This window comes from Mytilus californianus, unplaced genomic scaffold (assembly GCF_021869535.1).
Source record: "Mytilus californianus isolate M0D057914Y unplaced genomic scaffold, xbMytCali1.0.p SCAF_4, whole genome shotgun sequence".
Classification (NCBI taxonomy): domain Eukaryota; kingdom Metazoa; phylum Mollusca; class Bivalvia; order Mytilida; family Mytilidae; genus Mytilus; species Mytilus californianus.
In genome coordinates this window covers 82981606-83008722 of record NW_026262690.1, presented here as the reverse complement: position 1 = coordinate 83008722, position 27117 = coordinate 82981606, and the positions used below count along the sequence as shown (strand labels likewise).

The 27117-nt window shown below is 32.6% G+C and overlaps 1 protein-coding gene across 1 annotated transcript; it reads right to left on the bottom strand.

Annotated features, from left to right (window-relative positions):
• Positions 1–1859: 1859 nt before the first annotated feature.
• LOC127738689 (RNA-binding protein 25-like) lies at positions 1860–24678 on the bottom strand. The gene is made up of 19 exons (XM_052250025.1): positions 24582–24678; positions 22542–22608; positions 21858–21898; positions 21124–21210; positions 20170–20262; positions 19537–19594; positions 16940–17031; positions 16320–16614; positions 16002–16066; positions 15063–15143; positions 11288–11568; positions 10622–10727; positions 8296–8385; positions 7679–7752; positions 7272–7422; positions 5487–5751; positions 4257–4522; positions 3329–3475; positions 1860–2435 (listed from the first exon to the last, which is right to left on the bottom strand). Exons 2-19 carry the CDS (start codon positions 22603–22605, stop codon positions 2343–2345), a joined length of 2349 nt encoding a protein of 782 aa, XP_052105985.1. The 5' UTR covers positions 22606–22608; positions 24582–24678; the 3' UTR covers positions 1860–2342.
• Positions 24679–27117: the final 2439 nt, after the last annotated feature.

Genomic DNA, 27117 nt, shown 5'->3' with positions numbered 1-27117 from the left:
ATTTATGATTATGACCATATCCATGATAATTCGTGTTAATACAGAAGTGCTGACCACTGGGCTGGTGATACCCTCTGGGATGAAACCTACACCAGCAGTCGCATCGACCTAGTCGTTGTAACTCATCATAGATAAAACAGTAATATATTTTGTAAATTGTTTGGATTAGTCGGTATATGATTGTGCTTTCCCATGTACTTACATCAACCTGCCTGCATTGTAGATTTAGTGTAAACATATTTTATAAATGGATTCGGCATGTACAAATTTTAGTATGAAGAATTACAGAGTATGCAAGTATTTAAGTGTTTTATATAATTCTTTTCACCAAGTTCAAAAATAAAATTATGAAACTATATCTATACAAAAGAAAAATTGTACAGTGAATACAATAACCTAAATAAAGATCATTATTGAATTTATATACATGAAAAGTTAGTTCATGGGGATGAAGAAAGGTGATAATAAAATGATTACAGTGTATAACGGATTTATTCTACAGAAGAGAGGAGTTGGTAGAAGTATTATAGTACTGTAGTTGAGAAACGATTGCTCCACAATTAAGTTTTGCAGTTTTGATTGGCTGACAGCCTATTGGAGACAAAAAGTTAAATATTTGTGGAAAATCTTATTGGAAGACCTAGGGTTTATATATGTCTATGACAAGATACGCAGAATCTTTGGCATTTTAGTAAATAATGTTCAGCAAGTTCATTTTCCCCAACAAAAAATTATAGATTTGATACATTTTGATGACATGTGATAACAGGATCTTTTTGTTGTACAACTCTATTCCTGTATCTGTCCATATCTGTTATCAAACTCTGCTTCAAACTTCCTATCAAGATTTTGTTTGTTCTTCGTAGTAGAATGGACTATGCATATTCCATAAGACATCAATTACATTCGGCATGTACAACTATCTTTCTCTATTTTTGCAGGTGGTATTTTGTCCTCTATATACAGTCTTTTGGTTTTTGTTGTGTAGCTACCAAACATTATTCTATTTATATTGCACGTGTTTTGGTAATTGCCTACTTGATTTTTCATTTAGGCAAATTTACGTCTCAAAAGAAGAATTTCCCATCTACAATATATTGATGAAGATGATAGTCCTCTAACATAATTAGTTGTCAACAACATCTCCACTTTGTATTACACAAATTGATTTGTGCATTAAAAATCATGAATTTTATTGATTTTGTAATGGAGCCCCAACAGACTATTAAATCCTCTCAATCACTTACAGGCTAAGATGAGATCTTGCTTCATTTTAATAATGTTCAAATAAATGCTGTGGTCTACATTGTTCACTTGCCCTTTCACTTACCACAAGGGTTGACTGGGGTATAGGAAAATGGCAATACCTTTGATTGCTACTGACTGGTAATTTGGGCAATAAAACCCTTGCTAAAGTGGAGAAAAAGTTAGGCTGTCCAGGTGTATAAATATATCCAGTCGAAAAGAGGTAGAAAAAAAAAGACTCATGTAGAGAGTGCCACACTTTCTGCATGTTAATTAACCCTTTTAAAAACTCTTTAAAGAGTCCATAGGTGGCCAGTTCAAAGCAAAATTTCTGTCCCCTATCCAACACAGCCTCATTTTCAGTGGAAGTTACAATTCTCATCCTCCATACCGTTGACTCACTTAGCTCAATCTAAATATATGCATGAAATAATTATCACTGGATGTTATGCAAACAACAATCAATTAATCATAACCTTCTCCTACGTCAAAACCATAAAATAGATATTCTCCTTCAGATGTTATATATAAATTTCTACTGAATTTTGACATAAAACCTTTTTTCCATATAATAACCTTTGTTTATAGCTTTCATGAATAAGACAAACCATAAATCCAGTGTATAAAAATTTTATTTCAATCACACATCACATACAATTCACTCCCCCATTCTTCTTTCATAATTCAAGCACAAATACAAACACACACACACACATACACATACATTTATTCTCCTCCATTAATACGAAATTCACCCTCAGCTGAGATGCTCAGCACTGCTGCCTTTAACTTACTCCCCATCACAGATTTTACTTCAAGGGTCAATAAACTTTCTTTCTTTGTAATAAATAATTACTGTCTCATACTGCATAAACTTGCTACTATTTTTTTTACACATTTGCATAAATTGCAAAATTTTAGTCTCATTCACTCACTGTCAAAATTGCAACTGTGTTTCATCAATCAACAGTTATCATTAATTTTGTTAAATTCATCATTATCACAAATCAACAACAAACTGTCAGATAATTTGAATGTCCATAATAACATGATATAAATAAATGAGGAAATGAAAGTTGATTGCACTGTTGTCATGGTTATTTAACAAGTCCTAATTTTTTAGCCTCTGTTTCATACACCAACAGTCTCCACATTTTAACAATAAATACTTCAGCCTCTTCATCAAGAACCTAAAAAATACATAAATCATTATTACATACATTAAATAAGAAAAAATAATCCCAGTCACAGTCACACAATTAACGGTAAAGATCATCATACTGTCAAAGAAGACAGTAGCTATGGAATATTACTGATCAAATATAAATCAAATGTAAAAGTAAACTGTTGTAGTGAAATGATGTTGACATACCTTATTACTCTTACTAATTAACAAAAGGCTTCGCATTTTTGCGCCTGTCCAAAGTCAGGAGCCTCTAGCCTTTGTTAGTCTTGTATTATTTTTAATTTTAGTTTCTTGTGTACAATTTGGAGTTTAGTATGGCGTTCATTATCACTGAACTAGTATATATATTTGTTTAGGGGCCAGTTGAAGGACGCCTCTGGGTGCGGGAATTTCTGGCTGCATTGAAGACCTGTTGGTGACCTTCTGCTGTTGTCTTTTCTATGGTCGGGTTGTTGTCTCTTTGACACATTCCCCATTTCCATTCTCAATTTTATTTGTAACATGATGTAAGTATGGATGAGCTCTGATGGTACTCCCTTATGCCCAAACCATATCAATAGGAGTTTGGACATAAAAATCAAGAAATTTTGCAGTTTTAAAATAATTTCCAGGGAAAATAAATCATCTTTACTTCAAGAATAGGCGTTAATGTCCTGTTTATCTTTTTTTTAACTTTGTTCAAATATATTTTGTTTATATTATGGTTATGCTAGATCATGATTACTGTATTATATTTCACTTTTGTTTTGCTGTGTACTACTTTTGGTGAGATTACAACCTGTTTGAGTTGGTTAAAATGTCAACATTATTAATTTTACAGTTATGCATATATATATACACGTTATGAAAGCTCTCTACAAAAATCTTTCTTATTTTACAAATTGTTATCCAACTTACCATAGCTACATCATTGAGTATACTTTGTGGAGTACTTCTAGCCATTACTTTTTGACATATAAAGTCTGTAAGTGTAGGTTCTTCTTCACCAATATATTCTATAATCTTTTTGTTTACCCAAGGTTTAATTCGTTTATCCATTAAGCTCTAGAAAATAAACAACAACATATTAGGAAAATAGGTACTCCATGCATATAATAATTCATATTACTCATCAGTGGTTGTCTTGTTATATATTAATATTTCTTGTCATTTGGGAATAAGGGGTTTATGGCAGATCTATAACAAATTCAATAAATTTTTCCATACTTCCATTGATTTAGAGCATGACATATTGTATAGATACCTGCCTATTGATGAAGAGAGTATGCTGACCTCTAGATGTCGATTGTTTTTTAAGTCATAGGTATGCTATCTCATTGATGTAAGTCATAGGTATGCTATCTCATTGATGTAAACCTCTTTCTCCTTTCACTCATAATTACTAGTGAACAGATTGATGATATTCCACTGCCCTGGTCGAATTAGCTATCTTATGAAAAACATATATCTTATCCAATGAAAATGCAGTTGATGAAGGCATGTCTAAACCCTGTGACATCTATGTCAAATAATCCTAAGATAATAGCATTTAATGACATTTTGATCTTTTCTTATTTTGGTCAATGGGAATGCAACTTTTATCTTGATAATAATTTTCTTGGTATTTCTCAGATTTTTGTTGTTGGGTTGTGTTGACCATGCTCAACGTTCCCATTTTTCATTTATCAGAATGTATCTTAGCACAGAAAAGTTGTTGTTTACAAGTAGCATTAACTACTTATCTATTCAGCTTGAATGTACTGCTGTCAATTACAAGCTCCTGCAATTTATATTTGATTTCAATATCAACAGCTAACTCTTCTACTCATGTTAATTATAACCATACCTGATCAACAATGGTCCAGTCCAGAGGATAAGAAAACAGTTCCTCTTTTGCTGTAGGAATATTTTCAATTAAATGTTTTATTTTAGCACGTTTTTCTTCTGCAGTTGCTGCTGCCTTTTTATCGTTTTTATCATCATCATAATCTAATGGAACAAGTTTACGTTTTTTAGCACCATCTGCAGAGTCCTCATCGTCCTGATTAAAAACATCACCAACTGTCAATTTTTTACGTTTATTTGTAGATCCTTCTGTTGGACTTGTAGCTCCTGCAAATAAAAATACAACCATACAAGTACATAAAAGCTAGAATCTCTTAAAAGCCTGTGTTGCTCACCTGGCTCTATGTGCATCTTCAACAATGGCCACTTTCCAAAATTGTATACTAGAATACAATTCTTTACTAAAATCTCTTTTTTGTTGATCTTGAATTGCTGATAATTTTTCTGTTTACAGTTTCTCTCTATCTACTATAAAATAATCATTCAGGAACAACAACTCCTATATGCACTAGTACCTACCAGACTGCAGTTTCCCACTTTATGAGTACTTAACCCAGACTGAGACTCCATCTATGTTCAGTAGGAGTCTGAGCAGTTGTTTGACAAATGTCTCTGAACTGTTCTACATCCAGTCATTTTCAAAAGCTGATGAGTTGTATTTGATTAACTTCTTAGTGATAAGCTACTTACTGAAGGTGGGGTTTTACCTCCAGCAATAAAACTGACAACCATTTTGAAATTAATAAATGTAAAGTGGCATACCAACAAAACAATAAAAGAACATTATACCAGAATTACAAATATCGTGGTACCACCACATAAGTTAAGAGATCTAACACCTAACTTTATGTCTTGTCATTACCTATCTGGTTTAAAGGGATTAAAGCCTAACTTTGTATCTTTTGAGTACCTACACAGTTTCAGACCACTGCAACAGTATTTTTTATCTTGTAAATCTATACCCATTTTAGAAGGACTTAAGCCTTTTCAGTGTTTCCCCCTATATTTTTATCATGCGATTTGAAATAGCAGGTTTTTTCTCCCTAAAATTACAGAAACAAAATTATTAAAACAGTTCTGTTATTAAATATATTCTGATGGCACCATGGTAAAGAAACAGCACAATGGTACCATGATGCTACAAGGCCTTGGGAATAACAGTGCTTACTTTCTGAGTACCTAAATAATTATTGAGCAAAAAAGCCTAACATGGTATATTGTAAGAACCTACCTAGTTTAAGAGCACTAAAGCTTAACTTGGTATCTTGTGAGGTTTCATCTGGAGGAAGATTGCTATCGTCGTCTGTCAAAGGACTAACATTATTTGATACAGGACGTAATGTAGGTTTCATGTTTGGTAATGGTTTAACCTCTTCCTCCTCCTCCGCTGACTCTTCCTTTACTTCCTCTTTCTTGGGAGGAGGTGTTGGAGATCGTGATTCTGGCTCAGTAAACTGTAATCGTGGCTTCAAGTGCTCCTCTCGTTCTTTTTCAATCTATAAAAGTAAACATTACAAATTAAAGACAATTCAAAATCCAGCAAAAGATTCATGTCTTACTCCAATAAGGCAACAGGATAAGTTAAAGATTACCTTTTCTTAAAATAAATTTTGCTGCTTAGTACTGTCAAAATATTATTATTTGTGGGTGCAAACTTACAGGGAATACATTACAGAAAAAAATTCGTAAGGGTTCCGCGGAACCCAGTGTCTCGCCTACTTTTTCTGTTAATCGCAGGCTCAACAAAAATGAGGAAGTAAATCAATAAAAATATTCCTCTTGATACTATCTTTTGATTGTAAGAAGCTTCTGTCCAAGTTTGGTAAAAAGCCAGGATAGTTTATGAATCTAATAAATGTTTAAAAACTTTTAACTGCAGACTGAATGTAATATTAACTGGAAGAAAACAAAATTTCCTTCTAGATACTAGCATTTGATCATAAACAAGCTTCTGTCAAAGTTTGGTACAAATCCAAAATAGTATAAGAAAGTTATTAAAATTTTAAAAACTTTAACCACAGAGTGAATGTGTTGTTTCCTGGCAGAAAATCTAAGTCCATTTAAAAGTAAAAAATGGAAAAAATGGATTTATTTTTTTTACAAAATTTCCTTCTAGATACTAGCTTTTGATCATAAACAAGCTTCTGTCCAAGTTTGGTACAAATCCAAAATAGTATAAGAAAGATATTAAAATTTTAAAAACTTTAACCACAGAGTGAATGTAATATTTCCCGGCAGAAAAATTTCCCGGCAGAAAAACTAAGTCCATTTATAAGTAAAATACGGAAAAAATGGAATTTTATTTTTACAAAATTTACTTCTGGATACTATCTTATGATCATAAACAAGCTTCTGTCCAAGTTTGGTAGAAATCAAGGATAGTTTAAGAAAGTTATTAAAATTTTAAAAACTTTAACCACAGAGTGAATGTAATATTTCCCGGCAGAAAAACTAAGTCCATTTATAAGTAAAATACGGAAGAAATGGAATTTTATTTTTACAAAATTTACTTCTGGATACTATCTTATGATCATAAACAAGCATCTGTCCAAGTTTGGTAGAAATCAAGGATAGTTTAAGAAAGTTATTAAAATTTCAAAAACTTTAACCACAGAGTGAATATTTGTGGACGCCGCCGACGCCGACGGAATGTAGGATCGCTATGTCTCGCTTTTTCGACTAAAGTCGAAGGCTCGACAAAAAGGTTCATGCATGGTTTTTAAATTAGAGGTTATGAATTTTAAAAAGTACATGTCAATATTGAATGCAGAATTCTAGTTAGGCCCGAATAGAGGGATGTAGCTCCTTTAAGACTGTATAGTCCTGCCCTATGCATTTTTTTCTGAAGGAAAATAAATTCTTTATAATGAAAAAAAATGCTTTAAAAATCATAGTTGTGGCACTGGCATGTATGCATTTCAACAGATTTTACTATTGTGCCTATGATGTCCCTTTAAAACCAAGAGAACTGGTACCCTAATAATATAATTTCTCAAATATCTAAAAATCAGACTACCTTAGCTAACTCTGCATCAGGATCAGGATGTCCTTCTTCCATCAGTCGTCTCTTTATTTCTTCCAATTCTTCTTTTTCTCTCTGTCTGTCTCTGGCATCAGCTTCTCTCTCCTTTTCTCTTTCTTTCATTCTCCTCATTAATGCACTACCCCTGTTAATAAAATAGACACACTGAGTTAAATACAAGAAATAACAGTGTTTAGGTCAACTGTAGTCTATTATTTAATAAAAGGGAGAACATGCTTTCTTTTGATTGAAAAATCCCTTCGACTTCTTTTTTCTCTCCAATGCTGGAATCTATTGGGAAATAATAATAACCATGCTTCTTCTGCCTTTCAGGTTCACTTTTCAATATCAAACATTTTTAACATTAATCCCATCAATAGAGGTAAATAATATAATCTTACTTGTAGTATTTTGGATCATCTCTTTCATCATCATAATCTTCTAGGAATTCCTTCAACCGTCTGGCCTCTCTTACCTATGAAGATACAAGAGTCTCTTGTCAATAAGAATAATTCAGGGTTATTAAATGTAGATTTTTTCACACTGACATAATCATTTGCTAATTGCATTGACATCAAAAAGTTTTCCTTGCAACATATTAACTACAAGAACATCCTGTTATAAAGGATATCAATTTAAGTCGGAGAAACCTCAATGCTAGAAAAAATACACATTCTAAATCTTATATCATGTTGGAGGAAAAAAAGCATGATGACCCTATAAAATATCAGAAATAATATGAAATACTATGAAATCAAATATACTTACTCTACTACTATTTTCTATATTTTACCCTCCCCCCTTTCCAAGAAAATAATCCTTTTAAGCAATATATATATAAATCGAACACACTAATATTCTGTCATTTTTTGAAAGGTAAAAAGTTCTACCAATATACAAAAGTCCAGAAATTTTTTAAGAAACCTTCATATATAATCCATAAGTTTTATATAAAATAGTGTTGCTTTAGCATTTAATTTCAAAAAAACATTAAATAGTAATATATCAAGAAACATACCTCTTCCTGTTTTCTATCTTCTTCTCTTTCCCTTTCTTTCTCATACTCTCTAGCTTTCTTCCTTTCTCTGGCTTCCCAGTTCTTTAATCTCTGAGAATAAAACATGGAAATCATTCGATGTTGTGCTTACATATTGCAATAGTGAAGTAAGTTAATTTGATTATACCCCTTTCAACATGTAGGACCCATTTATATTTCCTTTTGCAAATCCTTAGGTAGTGTTTTACAACAAGTCAAGAAGAAACTGTGCTTACAAACCACACGTAGAAACAGATAGACAGATAGACAGGATAATTCCTATAAACCATTAAAAACTTTGCTATAACAATATAAAATTTGTCTGTAAACTCTTAATAAAATGTTGACTCAGAGATGTCTCCCCTGTAAGCAGAAAATTGGATAAAAGAGGATCTGATGGACAGCAACACTGCTAATTAATTCAAAGTTGCTGGACCATGCATGACCTAAAGGGTAGGGCCTCAAAATAGTGGGCAAACTGATATGTACTGATAGTAATGCAACTACATATAAAATATCATTGATCTATCAGAAGTAGTTCCTATCAAAGTGACTTAAGCAGAAAATTTAACAATAGATGACACTGCCGGAAGAGCAACACCTATGCCTCGCCATCCATGACTTTTGTTGCAGGCAAGCCAAAATAAACAGCTGCGCCACGAGCGCATGATACGCCTGTCGTCTTGTGTGTGAGGTTTTATGCCATAATCATAAATCGTTTCTGAGATACGGCGTGACATGTGAAAACCCCCCTTTTTTATAAAAAAAATCAATAACTCTAAAATAAAATTTTGAATTATCACCAAAAAGTATACAGATCTTTAGATTAATATAATTAAGAAGTGTGTAAATTTTTAAGCAATAATCATAAATCGTTTTTGAGATACGGCACGACATGTGAAACACCCCCCCCCCCCCCCCCCCCCCCCCCCCCCTTTCTTTACAAAAAACTCAATAACTCTAAAATAAAATTTTGAATCATCACCAAAAAGTATACAATCTTTAGATTAATATAACTAAGAAGTGTGTAAAGTTTTAAGCAATAATCATAAAACGTTTTTGAGATACGGCGCGACATGTGAAAATAAACTGCTTCGCTGAGCACAGCTGGATACGCCCGCAGAGGTCCAACCCTGAACAGTTGGGGCAAAAATGGACACAATATTCTAGCTTGATACAGGTCTGAATTTGGATTGTAATTAAATATTTAACATATTATAGGTTTCTGAATAAATGTAGTCAAAGAACTTGAAATTGGTTATATGAATTGAATTTATATTCAATTAAAGATTTCTTGCTGTTGTGCAATACACTATGCTGTTGCGCAATACTTAGTAAATCTGTTGTCAGACTATAAACAAATAAAATTTAAAAAATTCTAAAGGGAGCTTACATCAATAGATATAATCAATTCACCAAAGTCTCATAAGAATTGCTGAAAGCATTTTTGAGTTATTGTCTGAAAACTGGAAAATCCCCCCTTTTTTAATGAATAAAACCCCATAACTCGGAAATGTAAAATCTAAAATTTATAAAATTCTAAAGGGAGCTTACATCAATAGATATCAACAATTCATCAAAGTTTCATGAGAACTGCTGAAAGCATTTTTGAGTTATTGTCCGAAAACTGGAAAATCCCCCTTTCTTTTTATGAATAAAACCCCGTAACTTGGAAACGTAAAATCTAAAATTTATAAAAAACAAAAGGAAGCTCATGTCAATACATATAAACAAACAATTAACCAAAATTTCTTGCAAGTTGGTGAAAGCATTCTTGAGTTATTGTCCGAAAACTGGAAAATCCCCCTTTTTATAATGAATAAAACCCCTTAACTCAGAAACGTAAAATCTAAAATTTCTAAAAAACAAAAGGGAGCTCACGTCAATAGATATAAACAATTCACCAAAGTTTTATGCAAATTGGTTAAAGCGTTTTTGAGTTAATGTCCGACATGTTGACGACGGACGGACAGACGGACAACGGTATACCACAATACGTCCCGTAAACGGGCGTATAAAAACACCCCCCTGTTTAAGTTACAAAGTCCCTAACTCAAAAATTTTAATCTTATTTTCACCAAAAAGTATACAGATCGTTTGACCATCATAAGAAACAACTATTTTTAGTTTCATGAAATTTGGATAATTCTCAAGTTATGGTGTGACATGAGGACGCCGGACAGACGGACAGACAGACAGACGCCGGACATTTGTATACCATAATACGTCCCGTCAAAATTTTGACGGGCGTATAAAAACTGATTCCTGACAATGTACTTATTCATATATTTTTAATATGAGATTATACCTCCTGGTAAGCAGCTTCTTTCTCTCTCAACTTCTTTTCTAGCTTCCTTCTTTCATGAGCCTCTTCTTCTTCCTCCATATCACGATCTCTCTCCTTCCTTCGTTCTCTGGAAAAAAGTGGTACAATTATCTGGTTAGGAAAATGTATCATTTTGTCATGAGAAATTCAAATGAACAGATATTACTATCAGCTTCTGTCAAATATGTATCAAGATGGCATCAATAGAATGATTATGTGCCCTTAAATCAACTGTTAATAGTTCCAATATATGAATAAGGACAAGACTTACAGTGTTTGGACAATTATAATGACATTGGTTAAATATTTTAATAACAATAGGGACTGTGATTTTGTCATAACTGTAGGGATTTGGTTCATAATTCTTCATTGGAGCAGCTTAAGTGCAGCTGAGAATACTTAAAAGATTATCAATTTGACTTTGTATTCATTTTTTTAAACTTGATCAAACTTATGACAATTTGTAGTTTTCTCTGTTTTGGCTCTTTTGTTTGAAAACTAATCAATACATCTTTATAAGCCAAAGGTAAATTTTTCTTATATGTGTTGCTGAGAGTGGTTCATTAAAATTTATCAATGGTCCATGAAAACGAGGTCAATGTCAGATGCGCAGGCGCTGATAAAAACAATATTTATCATATTTAGTACCTGTCCCATGATCTTGACCTAGATCTAACCCGTCTTGTCAATCTTGTCTGTGACCTAGACCTTGACCGACTTCTGGTTCGCCTGTCATTCCTGTTGTATCTTTCTTTTTCATATCGTTCCCGTTCCCTTTCTCTTTCCCTTTCCACTTCTCTTTCACGTTCTCTTTCCTTAGCCCTTTCTCTATCACGGATTCTCTTCTCCTCTTGGATTCTTCTTTCTCGTTCTCTTTCTCTTTCCCTCTCCCTTTCTTTTTCCAATTCTCTCTCAGGGTCATCTTCACCCTAGAAAAAAATAGAACATATTCTGTAAGCATACTGTCCATCTATTATATAACTACTATTGATAAGCTTTTAATCAATAGCATTTACACTTCTGATAAATATACTTCAACAATAACAATCTTAAAGTAAATATAAGCAGTAAACAACAGATAAGAAGCTGTTTGAGGTTGATAAGAATTACAAAAAAGTGGATCCAACTGGAGTATTACCATTAGGAAAAAATTATGGGTCAATAATAAATTTTCAAGGAAGAGAAAGGACGTCTAAATGATCATGCATATACTTTCAATGATAAGCCCATTCCCTTTTCTATCTTAAAAGTTTTTTGAATGGGAACTTTATAATTCTGGTCTACCTATTTGAATAATGTATAAAAGTACATTCATTTTCTCTCCCCCTCTAGGTTTTTGCAGTTTGGAAGACTCATTAAGTCATTAATAGAAGCTTTTCTTTGTAGCAGGATTGATCAACTTGGAATAAACACCCAGTAAAACTTATTTCATGAGATATATTTTCTTTTCATATAAAAACTGAACGTTAGACATAATATAGTGTCTGAAGTGTAACTGTACACAGTAAATTCAAGATTCACAAACCATTGATATTTGGTGAGCTTCTAAAAGTACCATGACACAATTCAAGATCATAAAAAGCAATTAGTAATGCCTCATATAAAATACTGATTGTTTACCTTCAACAGTTACCCTTTCAAACATCTATTTTCAACTCATTCTTTATTTACATAATGCATGTAACATGTCTAATTAATTTATCCTTATAAGGATTTAGATTTATCCTTTTTACCCCTTTGAACCTAAATTAAGTATTAGATAGAGCCTGTAAAGCTGGTGGCACAATTTCCTGTTTCAGAACCTAAAGCATTCTGAGTAATATTTTTTAAAGTGTATATTTCAACCATGTGATTGATTTGCATAATTGACAGACAACCATGTTATTGGTTTACCAAAATTTTATTTAATTTTCCACAAAAAATGAAATGACTACCCAAGTCCTTCAAATACAGAAATGGTAAATTACCTGAAATTTAACAATTTAAAAATAGGAAAGCTGATACTCAAATTTAAGATTGAATAGACCAAAGGCATGACCATTTAGGGTAAACAAAAAGTATTTTAATTAGGACACATGTTATATAAGAGTCATCTACTACACAATAAAGCATGGAGGACAATACAGGTCTATTATATTAATTCTGACTTATCACAACTGGTCTTTGTTCTGTTGATATCTTCTTCGTCCATGGAACAAATATGGTGGTTAACCCAGAAATTTTATAGCTGTTAAACAGAAAGATTAGCTATACACTCCAGCTCTGTCCTGTTTGTGACAGATTCACAATAATATCACAACACTGTCAAACTCGCACAATCATTTTATTCAATAGTACATTTTGAACTCTCTGATTTTCCATTGAAAATTTTCAAAGCACAAAAAGTTGATTGTATTTACCAATTTTTATACTCGTCACCCAATAAGGGGGTCAACAAATTGCAAATAAATGGATGTTCATGATTTGTCTTTATAGCAGTGAAAATATGTCTCTGATGTTTAATATTTGAACAATACTAAATAAGATAACCAAAGAAACTGGAATGTGTTCATGTAAATTCTATCAAAAAATTACTGGGCACATATTAAACTAAGTATTTTGGGGGAAAATTTCTGAGGTTATCTGATTGATGTCCGTTTTTCCTTTTATATCTGAAAGCCGTGTCAAAACACCTTTTTGGCAGTGTTTGTTTCAAAATGTTTAGATCCATTTAAAACAAAACCAAAGTATTAAACATAGCAAGGGTTCAAAAATATGCAGGTCCAAGGTCCTGGACCTACACAAAAATTCCTCTCATAAGAATGAAAGTAAACAACTTTTATTTTAGGTACCTTATAATTAAAAATGTTTCAATAACCTCTTCAAAAATAAAGGACCTGTCATTGAGGACCAGGACCTTTTACCAAAAAAAAAATTTGAACCATGTATCTTATTATAGGACTAGGAATCACTATCATGATTTCCATGTATACAAAGGATTGTACAACTGACTGTGTATCAATTTATTTGTTTTAAACAGTGTCTATGTTGTTTACATAAGACAGACACTGTTTTCATCTAGTGAACCTACCTTTCTACAAAAAAGGTATTAGGGTATAAATAAACACATTATATATTTGTTCATAAATCAAATAAAAGTAAGTAAATCCACATACCTCTGTCACAATGGAAATATGAGAACTGAGCACAAAAAGTAAAGTAGAGGCACTAACCTTGTATTTTAACAGGTGGTTGGTTACTTCTTGATGATGTCAATTGTACTCCCTTTTTACACCCTCCACCCACTGGTAGATGGGAGCGGAGATCCCTTCATCTTATGCCTATCATTAGTATCTGATAAAGTTTCTAAAAACCACTGAATGTGGGCATTCTAGACTAATGACACATTGACTTTATTTTGAGGTATTACTGAGACAAATATATAGGTTGTATCAAAACAAGGACAAATATGGCAATGGGATTTAATTCAGACCTGCCTCTAAAAGATGGGTGGATTTATCTTAAACTCACCTGACACATCTCGAAAATCAAGTAAAATATCTATTATCACAAGTTATATAATGGGTCCAGTATAGTGGGAAATAAAGGGGAGGGAACTGTGAAAACCCATAAGTTTGCATTGCCTCCACTACCACTTAGTCATCAATTTCCATCTCCACACTTACCTGTATATATATCAGCCATCCCTTTCATCATTGAGAGACCTGTAATAATATCTTATCAATAAGAAACACTTACCCTTGGGGTCTCTACTACAATATTTTAGTTTTCTGTTGATATTTTGATCATCCACAGAATCTATAGGATGTTTTAAGTAATGAAATATAACCTATTATTTTATGATCTGGCATTCACACACAACATTAACCAAATAAAATTACAAAATCCTAAACAACTGCATTGTTTTAAAATCAACACACAGAAACTTGATCAAGTATACTCATAATTATCATTGCTTAGATGTTCAATACAATGTCAAAATCTATTTTTTTTTATCTTAAGGACTAGAACAGAAGATTTGATTTCAATCTTTTGCAATCAATGTTTCTCTCAACATAAGGTGATATCAATTTTTTAAGCACGTAAAACTTTAAATATAGCTCCCAGAAACTGCAGTGCCAAACAAGACATAAAAAAGTGCACAATGAAACATGGAATATCCATTTTTAGGTGTGAATGACTGATGTTTTTCCTTCTTTTTTGAATGTTTTCAATTCTAACAAAAAAATCTTTTCTTCATAAAGGAAAAAGTAAACCCCAATTTTTCCTTCTTTTCTTAAAATGTTAATACTGTAAACGAAAAAAACCATATTCGTCTTAAATTTATGAAAGAAAAGGAAAACCTCAGAATGAAAATAATTATTTCAAGAATCTGGAGAATATCTGAAAAGTATAAAGAGATCCCATTAGAAAGACTCCTTACCTTATGTAAATCACGGAAAAACTTGATCTCACGATTAATTATGTCTTTCTTGTCTCCTTCTAAATCCATATCATCCAAACCCTACAATTATATAATAGTCATTTACTAATTTAAGAATTGATACCAGTCCTGTGGAAATATGTTTAGACTGGAAACTTTTCTAAATGTGCCATGTTATCAAATAGAATGTGCCTTCTTCTGAGGGGACAAAAATAGACATTAGACTATAATATAAAAAAAGCCTTTTCACAAACTATAAGCATGATATGCTAATTCAACGCAGGGTTCTCAAAGTCCCCAAGGACTCTTACTCAGTAGAAATGGGAGTCCTGACAAGAAAATTGAGTCCAGAAAACAATGTGTAAAATTCTAGGACTGAATATTTACTCCCTGGACCATGATGAGGACAATTTTTGTAAATCTCCAGTTGTACTCACAATGTGGAAGTTACAAAAACTTTATTCCCCCATCCTACTTCCTTTTCTTCTTTAGTGCTGGCAGTCAAAAGTCAATACCCATCTATGTTCCTTTTTGGACAAGTTTTATAGACATTTTAAGTACACGTCCAAATTTCATGTTGTCCTGGGCCCTTGGTTATAAAACTTTACTCAGTACTCGGAGTACAAAACTTGTGCTTGAAACACCAAATCCAGTATTTTGATTGGTTGATTTCTGAGTCGGAGTACGATAATCTTGCTCTAAAGTTTTATGACAGCAAGGCCAGAATCATGCACAAAAAATTTGACATTGGATGTTAAGCAAGCAACAATAAATAAATAAAAAAATTGGTGAAATATTTTCTGCTGCATTTCAAACAACAAACAATCAATCAATCAGGTGTTTTTTTTTTTTATTATTTCTATAAAATAAAAATTGTTTCTCATAAAATCCTCTAAACCATATAAGAATCCTGAAATTTGTATATTTTAGGTGACTTACAGTGTCTCTTATAGGCATATCTTTTGGCTTTGGTAAAGGTTTAGGTTCTTCTTTCACTTCTTTTTCTGAAAACAAATTAACTTCATTTACATAATTGTAAAATTGTTTCTTTCATTGACAACACAAAAAAAAAGAAAACAGATTAAGCATTAATTTTGTCAATTAAAAGATATTATTGTTCCGAAGTATCTACATTTAGTAAATTAATGGGATTCCTTTCCTTTGATAATGCTTGGTATTTAAGAAATACTTCCAAATCACACAAACTTAAGTCATTTGGCATTTAAAATCTTCAAACCCTATTTAGTTAATTACTACCTGGGGTATTAGATTTAGATAACTCTGAAGAATATTCTCTCATGATGGCATCCAGACCAGCTTTAGCAACTCTATCTTCTCTTTTTGTGAATTCATCTAAATCACTGTTTTTATCACCATCCTCTTTCTTTTCATCTTTTTCCTCTCCTTCTTCCCCATCTGATTTATCTTCCCCATTTTCCTTTGGCTCTTTAGTTTCTTTGCTTTCCTTTTTTTCCTCTTCTTTTTTCATTGCTTCCTTTTTCTTAGCTCTGAATTCATCTAATAATGTTTTGGTCTTGGCATCAACTTTGACCTAAAAGGAATATGAACATACAATGTACATGGCTTAAATTTTTTCTTTTGCATCAGAATTTTTAGTATCTCACAAGCTTACTGTTAGGTCAAATGATGAATGCTTCACAATATTTTTATCTTGACAATAGTGTGCACAAATTTTCTATAAATCTGACACTTGACATGACATTCAGGCTCTTAAAATTATATGAATCTATTTTGAAAGTTTTTTTTATACAAAATCAAAATTATTTCAACTATCTTGCTATCTTCTAATTAGGATTTGAAAATTTTTATTCTCTTAACTTAAAATTTGCCATCCTGTTCTCTCATCACCAACTTACCACAAGTTTCTTTGTAGCTATGGTCCATTCATTGAGTAACCTCATACATCGCAAAGTAGCTTCAGGATCTTCATATTCACAGAAACCAAAGGCTGAAATCACAAAAATTCTTTGTTCAGAAAATATATATGTATGACCTTCGGTTGTCCAAGTGGAATTCAATGAGCTGTGTCATCCTCTGTCAAAACCCTATTTAATTGAAAGGTGAGAGCCAGTTCACTGCTGTAGGCTTTATCCTTTAGACTTTCCCTTTTGTTTTTTTTTGTATTTCTTGTTTGGTGACAATCTCACTAACATTTTCTTATTCTATCATTAAAGTTAAAGGGGCATCAGCTACGAGATATACAAAATCAAAGAGCTGAAAGCTCTAAGTAAAAATGACGCCATTGTCTCTCATATTAGGATATTTTTGATGCAAGTCTTGATTTTTACTTAATTTACCTACTGAATCTTAGGCGACGTTCAGTTTATGGTAGGTAGGGTAACTGATAGATGGGGTGTGATTGCCAATGAGATAACAGTCTGAGGTACTATCTACCAGAGTCCAAATAATGTGGCTGTTGGCAGTTATAAGTCACTTTCAGACCTCAACAATGTACCTAACTGGTTTATTGTTTTCATGTACCACAGGAAAAAGAGGAGTTGTGGCCAGGTGCTGCCAGGATTTAAAACTATTAGAATTACACAGTTTTGTCTACATTCAGAGAAAATTTCATGGTGTAAACACAGCCATTTTTGTTGGTGTATATTAGATGAACCTTAAAGGTGGATTATCAGATTATTGGTCACAGGAATATTAAAGTGATTGTTGACTTTTCAAATATAAAAATATGCACAAAGAAGGAAATATATCTGATTCCTTGTGAAAATTAAAAGATAGAACATTGTACTTTAATGGATTTGGTAATCTAATTTCAAGAATGACAACATGTATGATTTGTTACCATAAGTGTAAAATTTGTCCATTAGCTACTGTTTATTATGTTTATGGTTGAACTGCATCTTTGAACTTTGTCAACCAGTCATGATTTACTTCTTAAGCTGTGTAAGAACCTTCTTGTAATTGAAAATTGGTCTGCCATGATCACGATTTCTACAATATTCTGAGTTCCTGACAAGTTCAAAATTTAGCACATTTGCAGTTTACAATACCCAAAGATCAGGAGAAACAACGATTTTGATTGGCTGATCACAGTTGTCTCCCTTGGGAAAAGTTTGAGAAAGTTCGAAATTGGGAACAGTAGAATTTAACAAAATCGTGCAATCGTGACAAGGGGTCAAAATCGAGTATTTCACGCCTGAATCGTGCAAGTTGGCAGGTATGACAGGTTAAGAAATTAAAGAATGAAAATTACAAATTTAAGTCTGTTCCAGTTGTATTTCCAACAAGATGATTGAAAATTGTCCGACGGTCACGAAGGTTAATGACCGCCATTTTGTACACAACAAGACATATTGAAGGGACAACACCATCTGTTATTTTAAAATGTACATTTGCAACGCTGGAGTTGTCTTTCTTTTACCAATGTATGAGCATACGAACATTCACTTTAAGTATGTAAAATACGGAACCGAGTTCGGAATGCGGATTGGAAGTCTGGTCAATGGTAAAAGAAAATTGACTGCGTCATTTTCTAAAAATTAAAATAAGATTTTTTTGGTTTAATCATTAATGAAAGTAAAATAGTGAAATAATAATTCTAGCAGCCAGTTTGGTTCAGTTTTGTCAAAATAAGCTGATGAATTATTCACTTGCAAGTGAATAATAATTCAACCTCACTGAATCCATATTCATATGACCTTCAATTTAACCCCTTAGCTGGAGATGGGTTGCACATGTATTCAGCTTTAAAAGGAAAAGAATGTCAACATTGAAAGTGCAACAGGGATGAACCATTCCGTTGACTGATTTGATCCATAAAAACAATCATTCTTATACAGGTAAAACGATAATAAACATGATCAAACATACTTTTTAATCTGCAATATGAAATCCAACAGACCTAGAAAAGTCCAATTGTATGTGGTCGCTATCAATTTATATTTATATTTGTGTTTGTATTCGGTTATATGACAGTCGGCAGTCTTCGGAGTTCATCTCGATGGTTTTAAATTAGAGGGCCGTCGAGACAAAAATAAACATAAGATGCTGATACCCATTATCGAGTCTATGCATTGTTAATTGTTTATGTTAAGACTTTTTGTAATTTGGATATAATTTTTAGAATGTTTTAATCAAATAGGAGAATTTACGTCAAATCGATGAACATGAATTTGACAGCTAATGCCCTTTTAAGCTGGTTCGAACATCATGTGGATCATCATTTAGATATGTGAATATGGTTTTAATCATTATATTCTTAATTTCAGGCTTAGGAATCGTCAAAAAATATCTGCATTCTGACTTATTCCTGTTAACACATAAAAAATAACTGAATTTTAAAATATGTCAGTATTACTTCACCATTATCTCATATTTTTAGACATTTGTTGCAAATTACAATTATTTTTTGCATTTTAATGGAAGACCGGTAGGAACTTTTGATTTTTTTTGGGGTTCAATCAAATTAAGTATACAAAAAAATCAATTATAATACCTTGTAGTTTACCGCTGGCTCCTTGTACTCTTTTCCAACTTAGTACATTACCACATCTCTGGAAACAAATAGAATAAAACTTATTTTAATTCATATAGCATTCATAATGAAATTTTATTTTACAGAGGATAGTTATAATGTGATAAAAGTATCATTTACATTGATCTGAAGACATTTTCAAATTGAATCACAATGGTAAAGTATATGGATACTTTTGATCTGGTCAATTAATCAATTATCATCAACTTATTTAGTATCCCTGGATGGATTTTTCATACACCTATAATTTCTCATTATGTAAATTCTGGTTTATACAAACACAATTTACACATACTAAGTATATTTTGAGTAAGGGCGGAACATAGATTTTATTTGTCAAGATACTTTCCTTAGGGCTACTCCGGAAATAAATGTATGGGAGAGTTGGTTGGCAGCTGATTTATTTTTGAATGACTGTTGAGGGAGGATAAAATGCAATTTACACAAAGGTATATTGTTTCAGTCCTAATGATTGCATAAGATAATCCATTAACAATTGAGCTTGATAATGATGGTTATAACTGTCTTATATGGATCAACAATAGTTTGACTAAGGATTGACCTCCAAACAACTAAGATGTCTATTATTCTTACCTGTAACATTTGTCTAACCATAGCATCTGGTGCTCTGTCACTTATATTACCTACAAATACTGTTGTTACTGGTGGCTTTTCTTCTTTTTCATCCTAAAAGAGATCGTTTTATCATATGTAACAATTTTTCCTTTATATTGATTTGTTATTTTTGTACAATTCCACAATAAACAAGAAGGATAATAATTTGAAGGAGTCAATTAGGTCAAAGAAAAATTTAGTCACCTGCTGGAAAAAAATAGTAATTAGGTTGCCAAAACTTTGTCCATTATTTTCTTTTATTTGCAAACCCAGAAATAGCCTTATTCTGTTACAGAATCAGATCCAGTATTGCAGTTGCCTATATTCCAGGTTAGTGGCCAATTGTTGATGTTGTTTTTGCCAGTCAGATATGTTTTTACTCAGAAAATCATTGTCAAGAACAATACCAGTGAAAATTTATTTTCCCCTATGTTCAGTCAAAAAGTTGGGGGTCAGCTCTCAAAAATAAGGGTTGGTCAGGCATGTCACAGTACAGTAAACAAACAACTTTTTTATTGACCTTTAAATTGTCCCTCAAAACTGACCTTTTATTCTGCAAATTTTTCTTATATATAACATTAATCCTTCAGAGATTTTGTCTTTAGCCATTGCATAGTTCCAAACAGATGCCACAGGAATATAGGTTTGAACCTTCACTGTCAAGTACAACTTCAAAACTTGTCCTGACATACTCATTACAAAACACTTGTCTATACAGAATTTCAAAAGTGTGTGTGTGTGTGTGTTTTTAACGATATCCATGTATGATAAGGACAGAAATAAACAGGCAAAGTCAATGATGTGATTTTCCAACTTAGTGCACAATATTTAATTTAAAACAATATGGCATTCATATTTCAAATGCCTAATAACCCATTCCACATTTGAGTTTTTCTCTCAACCCGGAACAAATCTTCCATGTTATTTACTTACCTTTGTGATTTCTTGGGGAACCAGTTGACTCTTCAATGGTTTTTGTGCAATAGTTGTGGCTACTGTAGTTACAATAGGTCTCATCACCTGCAATAAAGAAATAAACAAATTGAACTAAAGCTACACTATTTCTCCCTATACAAGTACTTTCTCCAATATAGCAAAGTGGTAATCAGAGGAAGATGTCTCAATGGTATTTATATCAAATATTCATAACTTTATAAAAAGTACCAAATCCATTTATTTGGCTCCAATAGATTTTCCAATACTTTCAGAGGTTGGTTGGTTGAAAAGGATTAAATAATTCAGGCTATTTCAATTAATCTTTTCACGTTTAAAACCAAAAATCAAACCAGTAGTGCAAATTAACCAGAAAAAAATTAATAGCCCCACAGAAAAAACTAGCAGGAAATGTCAGTCGGTTTATAAAAATTGTCTGTTTGATGGCGCTATGATTATACATGATGTATATATATAAAAGTTTGTGAGAATTGATGTTTTGCTCAAAATGATGGTAAAGCATGGTAGCAACAAATGCTGGCAGAAAATCTTACCAAGTATGAAAGCTTTCTGTCAAACAGTCTCACAAGAAATTTAGAATGGCCTTGTTACAAAAGTAAATAAATGATTGAAGTTCAGTAGCATCCAGCAATTGTCAAAATACATGTAACATAACAGTGTAGTATGGACAAGAAAATATGAATGAAATATATTCCTACCAGGTGATTACTTACTGTCGTCGTCTGTACCATTCCCATATTCATGGGCATCATACCTAAAATTGTATAATAAAAAGTCTAAACAACATACATTGCAACACCCTAATTAGTTGTAAATGACATGATTACAGGTTTCTATTATTTACATAATTCAGAGAAAATGAGAAATAAATATTTTTTTCTTGCTTTGTAGTTTCAGCAACTCAATAGATATCACTTATGGTTTTCAATGTAAACAAAAACTGGGAAGTATAAGATGTGCCAAATAATATAAACAGAAATGACAAAGTTCATGTTATGGCACAATAAACCCTGTCAATCACACATCAAAATAAAATAGCAGGTTACAAATTCCTGTCCTGTAAAAGAATCTGAGCAACTTTGTTTAAACTCTGTCTAAATGTATTGAAGGAGTTGCAGATTAACAAAATGAGATGAGGATGACAACAAAACTGACCCCTTTGTGTTAATGCAGCTGGATGTTATCAGGCAACACAGTAAAAGCATGATGCCCATCTGCAAAGATGGGGGTCTAAACACAAACGGCTACAAATATATTTATCTCGGAATCTAGCAAGCCCATGTTTGAGCAGTGATTCATCAAAATATATCTATAACTTACTTATCAGGTTATTACCACAGTTTCAACAACCTTATGTACATGTATTAAATGTTCTAGTCCTTTGAAAATATAATTACCTATTGGTGCATATGCGTAGCCCATTCCTGGCATTCCAAGCGGTGGTCTAGGCGGGAAGGCCATATTCTGCAACAACAACAAAAAACATTTGAATTAAATATTTAATGTATTTTGTTAAAATGGTTCTTATTAGATATTTCAAGATTTTATGGATAATCTGGATTCTCAAGACTATTGTCTGGGGCACATGTGGGTGATTATCTGAACGTGGTTCCAAATACTGGAACATTATTATACCTGTATACAATTTAATACTTGTAATTGTTTATATACATGTACCAGTATTGTTGACAACATTATTATACAAGTATTGTGGTCTCCTAGTTCAGTTGTGACTTAGTTGTTCCCATGTATTCATAATCAATCTGGTAAATTATCACTGGCCAGTATTTTTTCTTTTCTAAGATGCTTAAGCTAGCTAGTTCAATTGTGTGTTGGTTTGGAGATCTGGTTAAATCGTAGATAATAACCAATTGTATAATCAAAATTTTAATAAAGAAAATGTTTAATATATTCTATTCAGTGGCGGATCCAGAACTTTTCATAAGTGGGGGCCCACTGACTGCCTAAGAGGGGGCCCCCTGCCCCCCTAAATCCACCTCGGCTATTTGAGTAAATTGCACTACTCATTGCTTGCTAAGCACCCATGCTTTTAGAAACCGATTATAGTTTTAGGAATGACGCCACAGTCGCCACTATAGCATTTTGGGCAGACTCACATCGCCTTTGCCCTACGCATTTCTGGAAAGAGATGTTGTTAGAAAAAAGTAATCTGTTTTCTGAGCAATCTACTGATGTACTGTAGGACTTGTCAGTGCAAATTAAAAATAAATATCTATGGTCATGATGTGTCATATTTGTAATACCTGAAACAGGCAATTTAATTTATAACTTTTATGGCAAATTTCAGTTGTTTTATAAGAACACAAGAGGCTGTCAGACAGCAAACTAAATTTTCCTGCATGAAAATGATATTTGCAAATCTGGACCCCCCAAACACATGAAACAGGACCAAGTAAAAAAAATAAATGAATTTTTGTAGGGTTCAGAAATGGAAAGGCCAAAATCAATCTAAGTATCACTTTTTGCTACTTAAAGGTCTACAACTCAACAACGATAAAAGCTAAAATTGTGAATATTGAACTTGACCTTCATTTAGTCATAGGAAACAAAATATCTATGTTTGAAAAGATTTCATCACAGTGTTTTCAAGTTATTGCACAGAGACTGTTTGTCAGCCGCCCGCCGTACATCACCAAATTAATAACTGATATTTTCCTTTGGAAATCAGGTTAAAAATTGGTCCTAAAATCACCATGTTGAGTGATTTCATAAAATTCATAACTCAAGTGCTTTCACAGATTCTCTGTGATAAACACAAATTATATGATTGGACTGATTAATCAAAATAAGTCAACTTGATCCTCTTTATTATTTTTTTATATCATTATATATATGTATCATTTCATATTTCTGTCATCAAAGCTGTTTAACTGCTATTGAAATAATTTCTATTGAAATAATTTCTATTTTTGTGGTCACCTGCTTAAACATGTAAAATAATCAAAATGAACATATATTCCACACAACATGATAAAAAGATTTTATTGGTAGACGAAAGAATTCCCAATTCTTGCTTATAGTGATACAAATTTCCTATTCTGATCGATAGGGCCCCATTTAACATAATTTTCAGGTCTTATTTTATAGTTCAATGCATAAATAATAAATGTACATTTACAGGAGAAAAAGTTATGACCTGTGATTTACAATGATAGGGGAAAGTCATGCAATGAACATAGCAGAACAGAACAGTACAGACTGATTTGACAGGTTGACTTCAATGCACAGGCCTAGCGTCCTGTTAAATAAAAATAATAATTTTTGCGAGCACGCACGCTCGGGCACCTGCCGAAAGGTACTTTGACTGCGATTCTTCAGTTTGTCATACTTTTGGACATCATTTTCTTTGTAAATTCTATTTATGTTAACTAAAAATAAAGAAACTAACGACAATCAACCTCAAAACAAATGATTACTTTGTGTTTATGTTCCTTTTTGCCTTCCTGTTCTGTATGTCGTTTATTCAATATGGCCGCTGTGTTATCACGAGGAGAGGTCAAGGTAAACAAGGGAGATAAGAAACTTTTTGGACTAAAATAAACTTGAGGCCCTGGAAGTTTGAACTAAATTATGAAATAAAATATGTCCCACAATATATGAATAGGAAATTATGAATTTTAGTTCCCTTTCTAATTTAAATAATGGTTAAATGGTACATGTAATGGTTTATGTGAAAAGACATGCATAAAAAAAATAATGAATGAAAGTTATTTCATTCAACAATACACATATATTTTCACCTCCTATACTTACCTTGATTGCTTGCAAGATTATGAACATTTTTAAATATATTTTTTTTACAAATGTCATTTTTAAAAGTTCATGAACATATGTTAATTTCAAAAATTTCATTAGAATCTTTATTCAATATTTGTAATCAGTTTTCTTTTAAAACAATTGTTTGTCTCCCTTTATAAGCTTTTATAAATTGTTAATTGTTGCTATACAAATCAGGCTATTTAAAAACTCTAAAATAATTAACATGAAAAATCACAGTGAACTAAACTTTCTAATTTAATACCTAAACTCAACTTCCCTGAATCATTTGCTAAGTATTTTATTTCTACTTACTATATATAAGCCTAGGTGCTGCTATAATTTTCAGAATACTTAATGTCAATTCCATATAGAATAAAACATTTTGCCCTACAACTGATTTTATTTTAATTAAGTTTCAATATCTCAACAACAAAAAAACTAGAATGGCCTGTGTCCCTCACCTGGATCTATGTGCATCTTCAACAATGGCCATTCTCCATCATTATCGACTGGAATTATACTTCATGACTTAAAAATCTCTTTCTTGTGTACCAGTATTTTGTATTTGTGATATTTTTTTTCTGTTTAGTTTCTCTCTTTCTACTATAGTTTTTGCCTTAAACAGAAAATGGGTAAAATCATCATTTAAGTGCAATAACTCCTATAGTATATAGATGATAGTTAGGCAATGTGTATAAAGACAACTGTTCAGCCATTACTTATAGAATAACTAACGTATTTCCGCCCAAGGCGACGTCACTGACAATACGACGTCGACAATGGACAAGTACAATAGTACGGACGTTATGTTCCCGCGACAATCTCAACATACTGGGGCCGCGAAAAGTAAAAAATATCACAATTTTCTAAATAATCTCAATTATCCATTGATCAATCGTTTCACTGATAAATTACTGTCCATCAATAAATAATAATACTTTGAAATTGTCTCTCGCGTTGTGTTTTTCTTTGAAATACTGAGTACATGAAATCATTTAAAACGGAAATTACATTTAGCAATTAAATTCAATTAATGTCACTCATGAAATAAGAATAAAATTCAACTTTGCACTTAAACGCGTAATTGTCTATCAATTACAGCACTAATGGTCGTCTTTCACATCATTGGTGTATCCACTTCCGTATGGTCTCACGGGCTTTAAGACTTGCTTTTCGTCTCGGTCTGTTCTCCATATTTTCCTGCTGATCATCTATTGGAACGTTAGAATTGTTTGTCATCGTTTGTGTAACTTCTAATGGATATAGTTTTGCGATCGGTCTAGTTGTTTCCCCATTGTTGGTCCTTATTCGTGCAGATCTTACAAGTCCGTCGTTACCTCTCGCCAGTTCGGTTACGATCCCAATTTTCCAGTTTATACGCGGAGATTCGTTGTGAATTTGCACGATGTCTCCTGTATTTATTAATTGTTCATTTTTTCCGGTAGTCCTATGAAATTCACGTAACGACGTAAGGTATTCGGATTTCCATCTTTTCCAGAAATGTTGAATCAATTGCGTTTGTCTTTGTACACTTTTATTAAAATCGTAATGTCCCATGTAAGTCGGGTCGGTGATGTTATCGATTTCTGGTTGTGGGTACGGTAAAGTTGAAATGCGCCTTCCGTATAGTAGATGAGACGGTGTTAAAGCTTCACAGTCTTTGATATCGGACGATGGATAAGTAAGCGGTCTGTCGTTTAAGATAGTTTCTATTTCCGCAACAATTGTTTGTAATGTTTCCATGTTAACTTGCGATCGTGCAAGCACTTTTTTCAAACTTGTCTTCGTAAGAGCAATCAAGCGCTCCCAGAATCCACCATACCATGGTGCACGTTTCGGTATGAATCTCCACTCTACACCGTGTGTTGATAAAGTATCTTTTACTATATCCGATTCACATAATCTTTTTATTTCCTCAGATCCTGCAATGAATGTAGATGCATTGTCAGATACTAGAATTTTAGGCAGAGATTTACGGCTAACAAAGCGTCGAAATGCCTGAATAAATGAATGTTCGCTCATGTTTGGAACTACTTCGAGATGAACTGCTCTAGTCGATGCGCACGTAAATAAACATATATACGCTTTCTTTAAAGTTCCTTCTTGATCCCTTACGTATAAAGCGCCTGTATAATCGACCCCTGTGACGGTAAATGGCGAGGCTTCCTGTACTCTTATTTTCGGAAGCGGTGG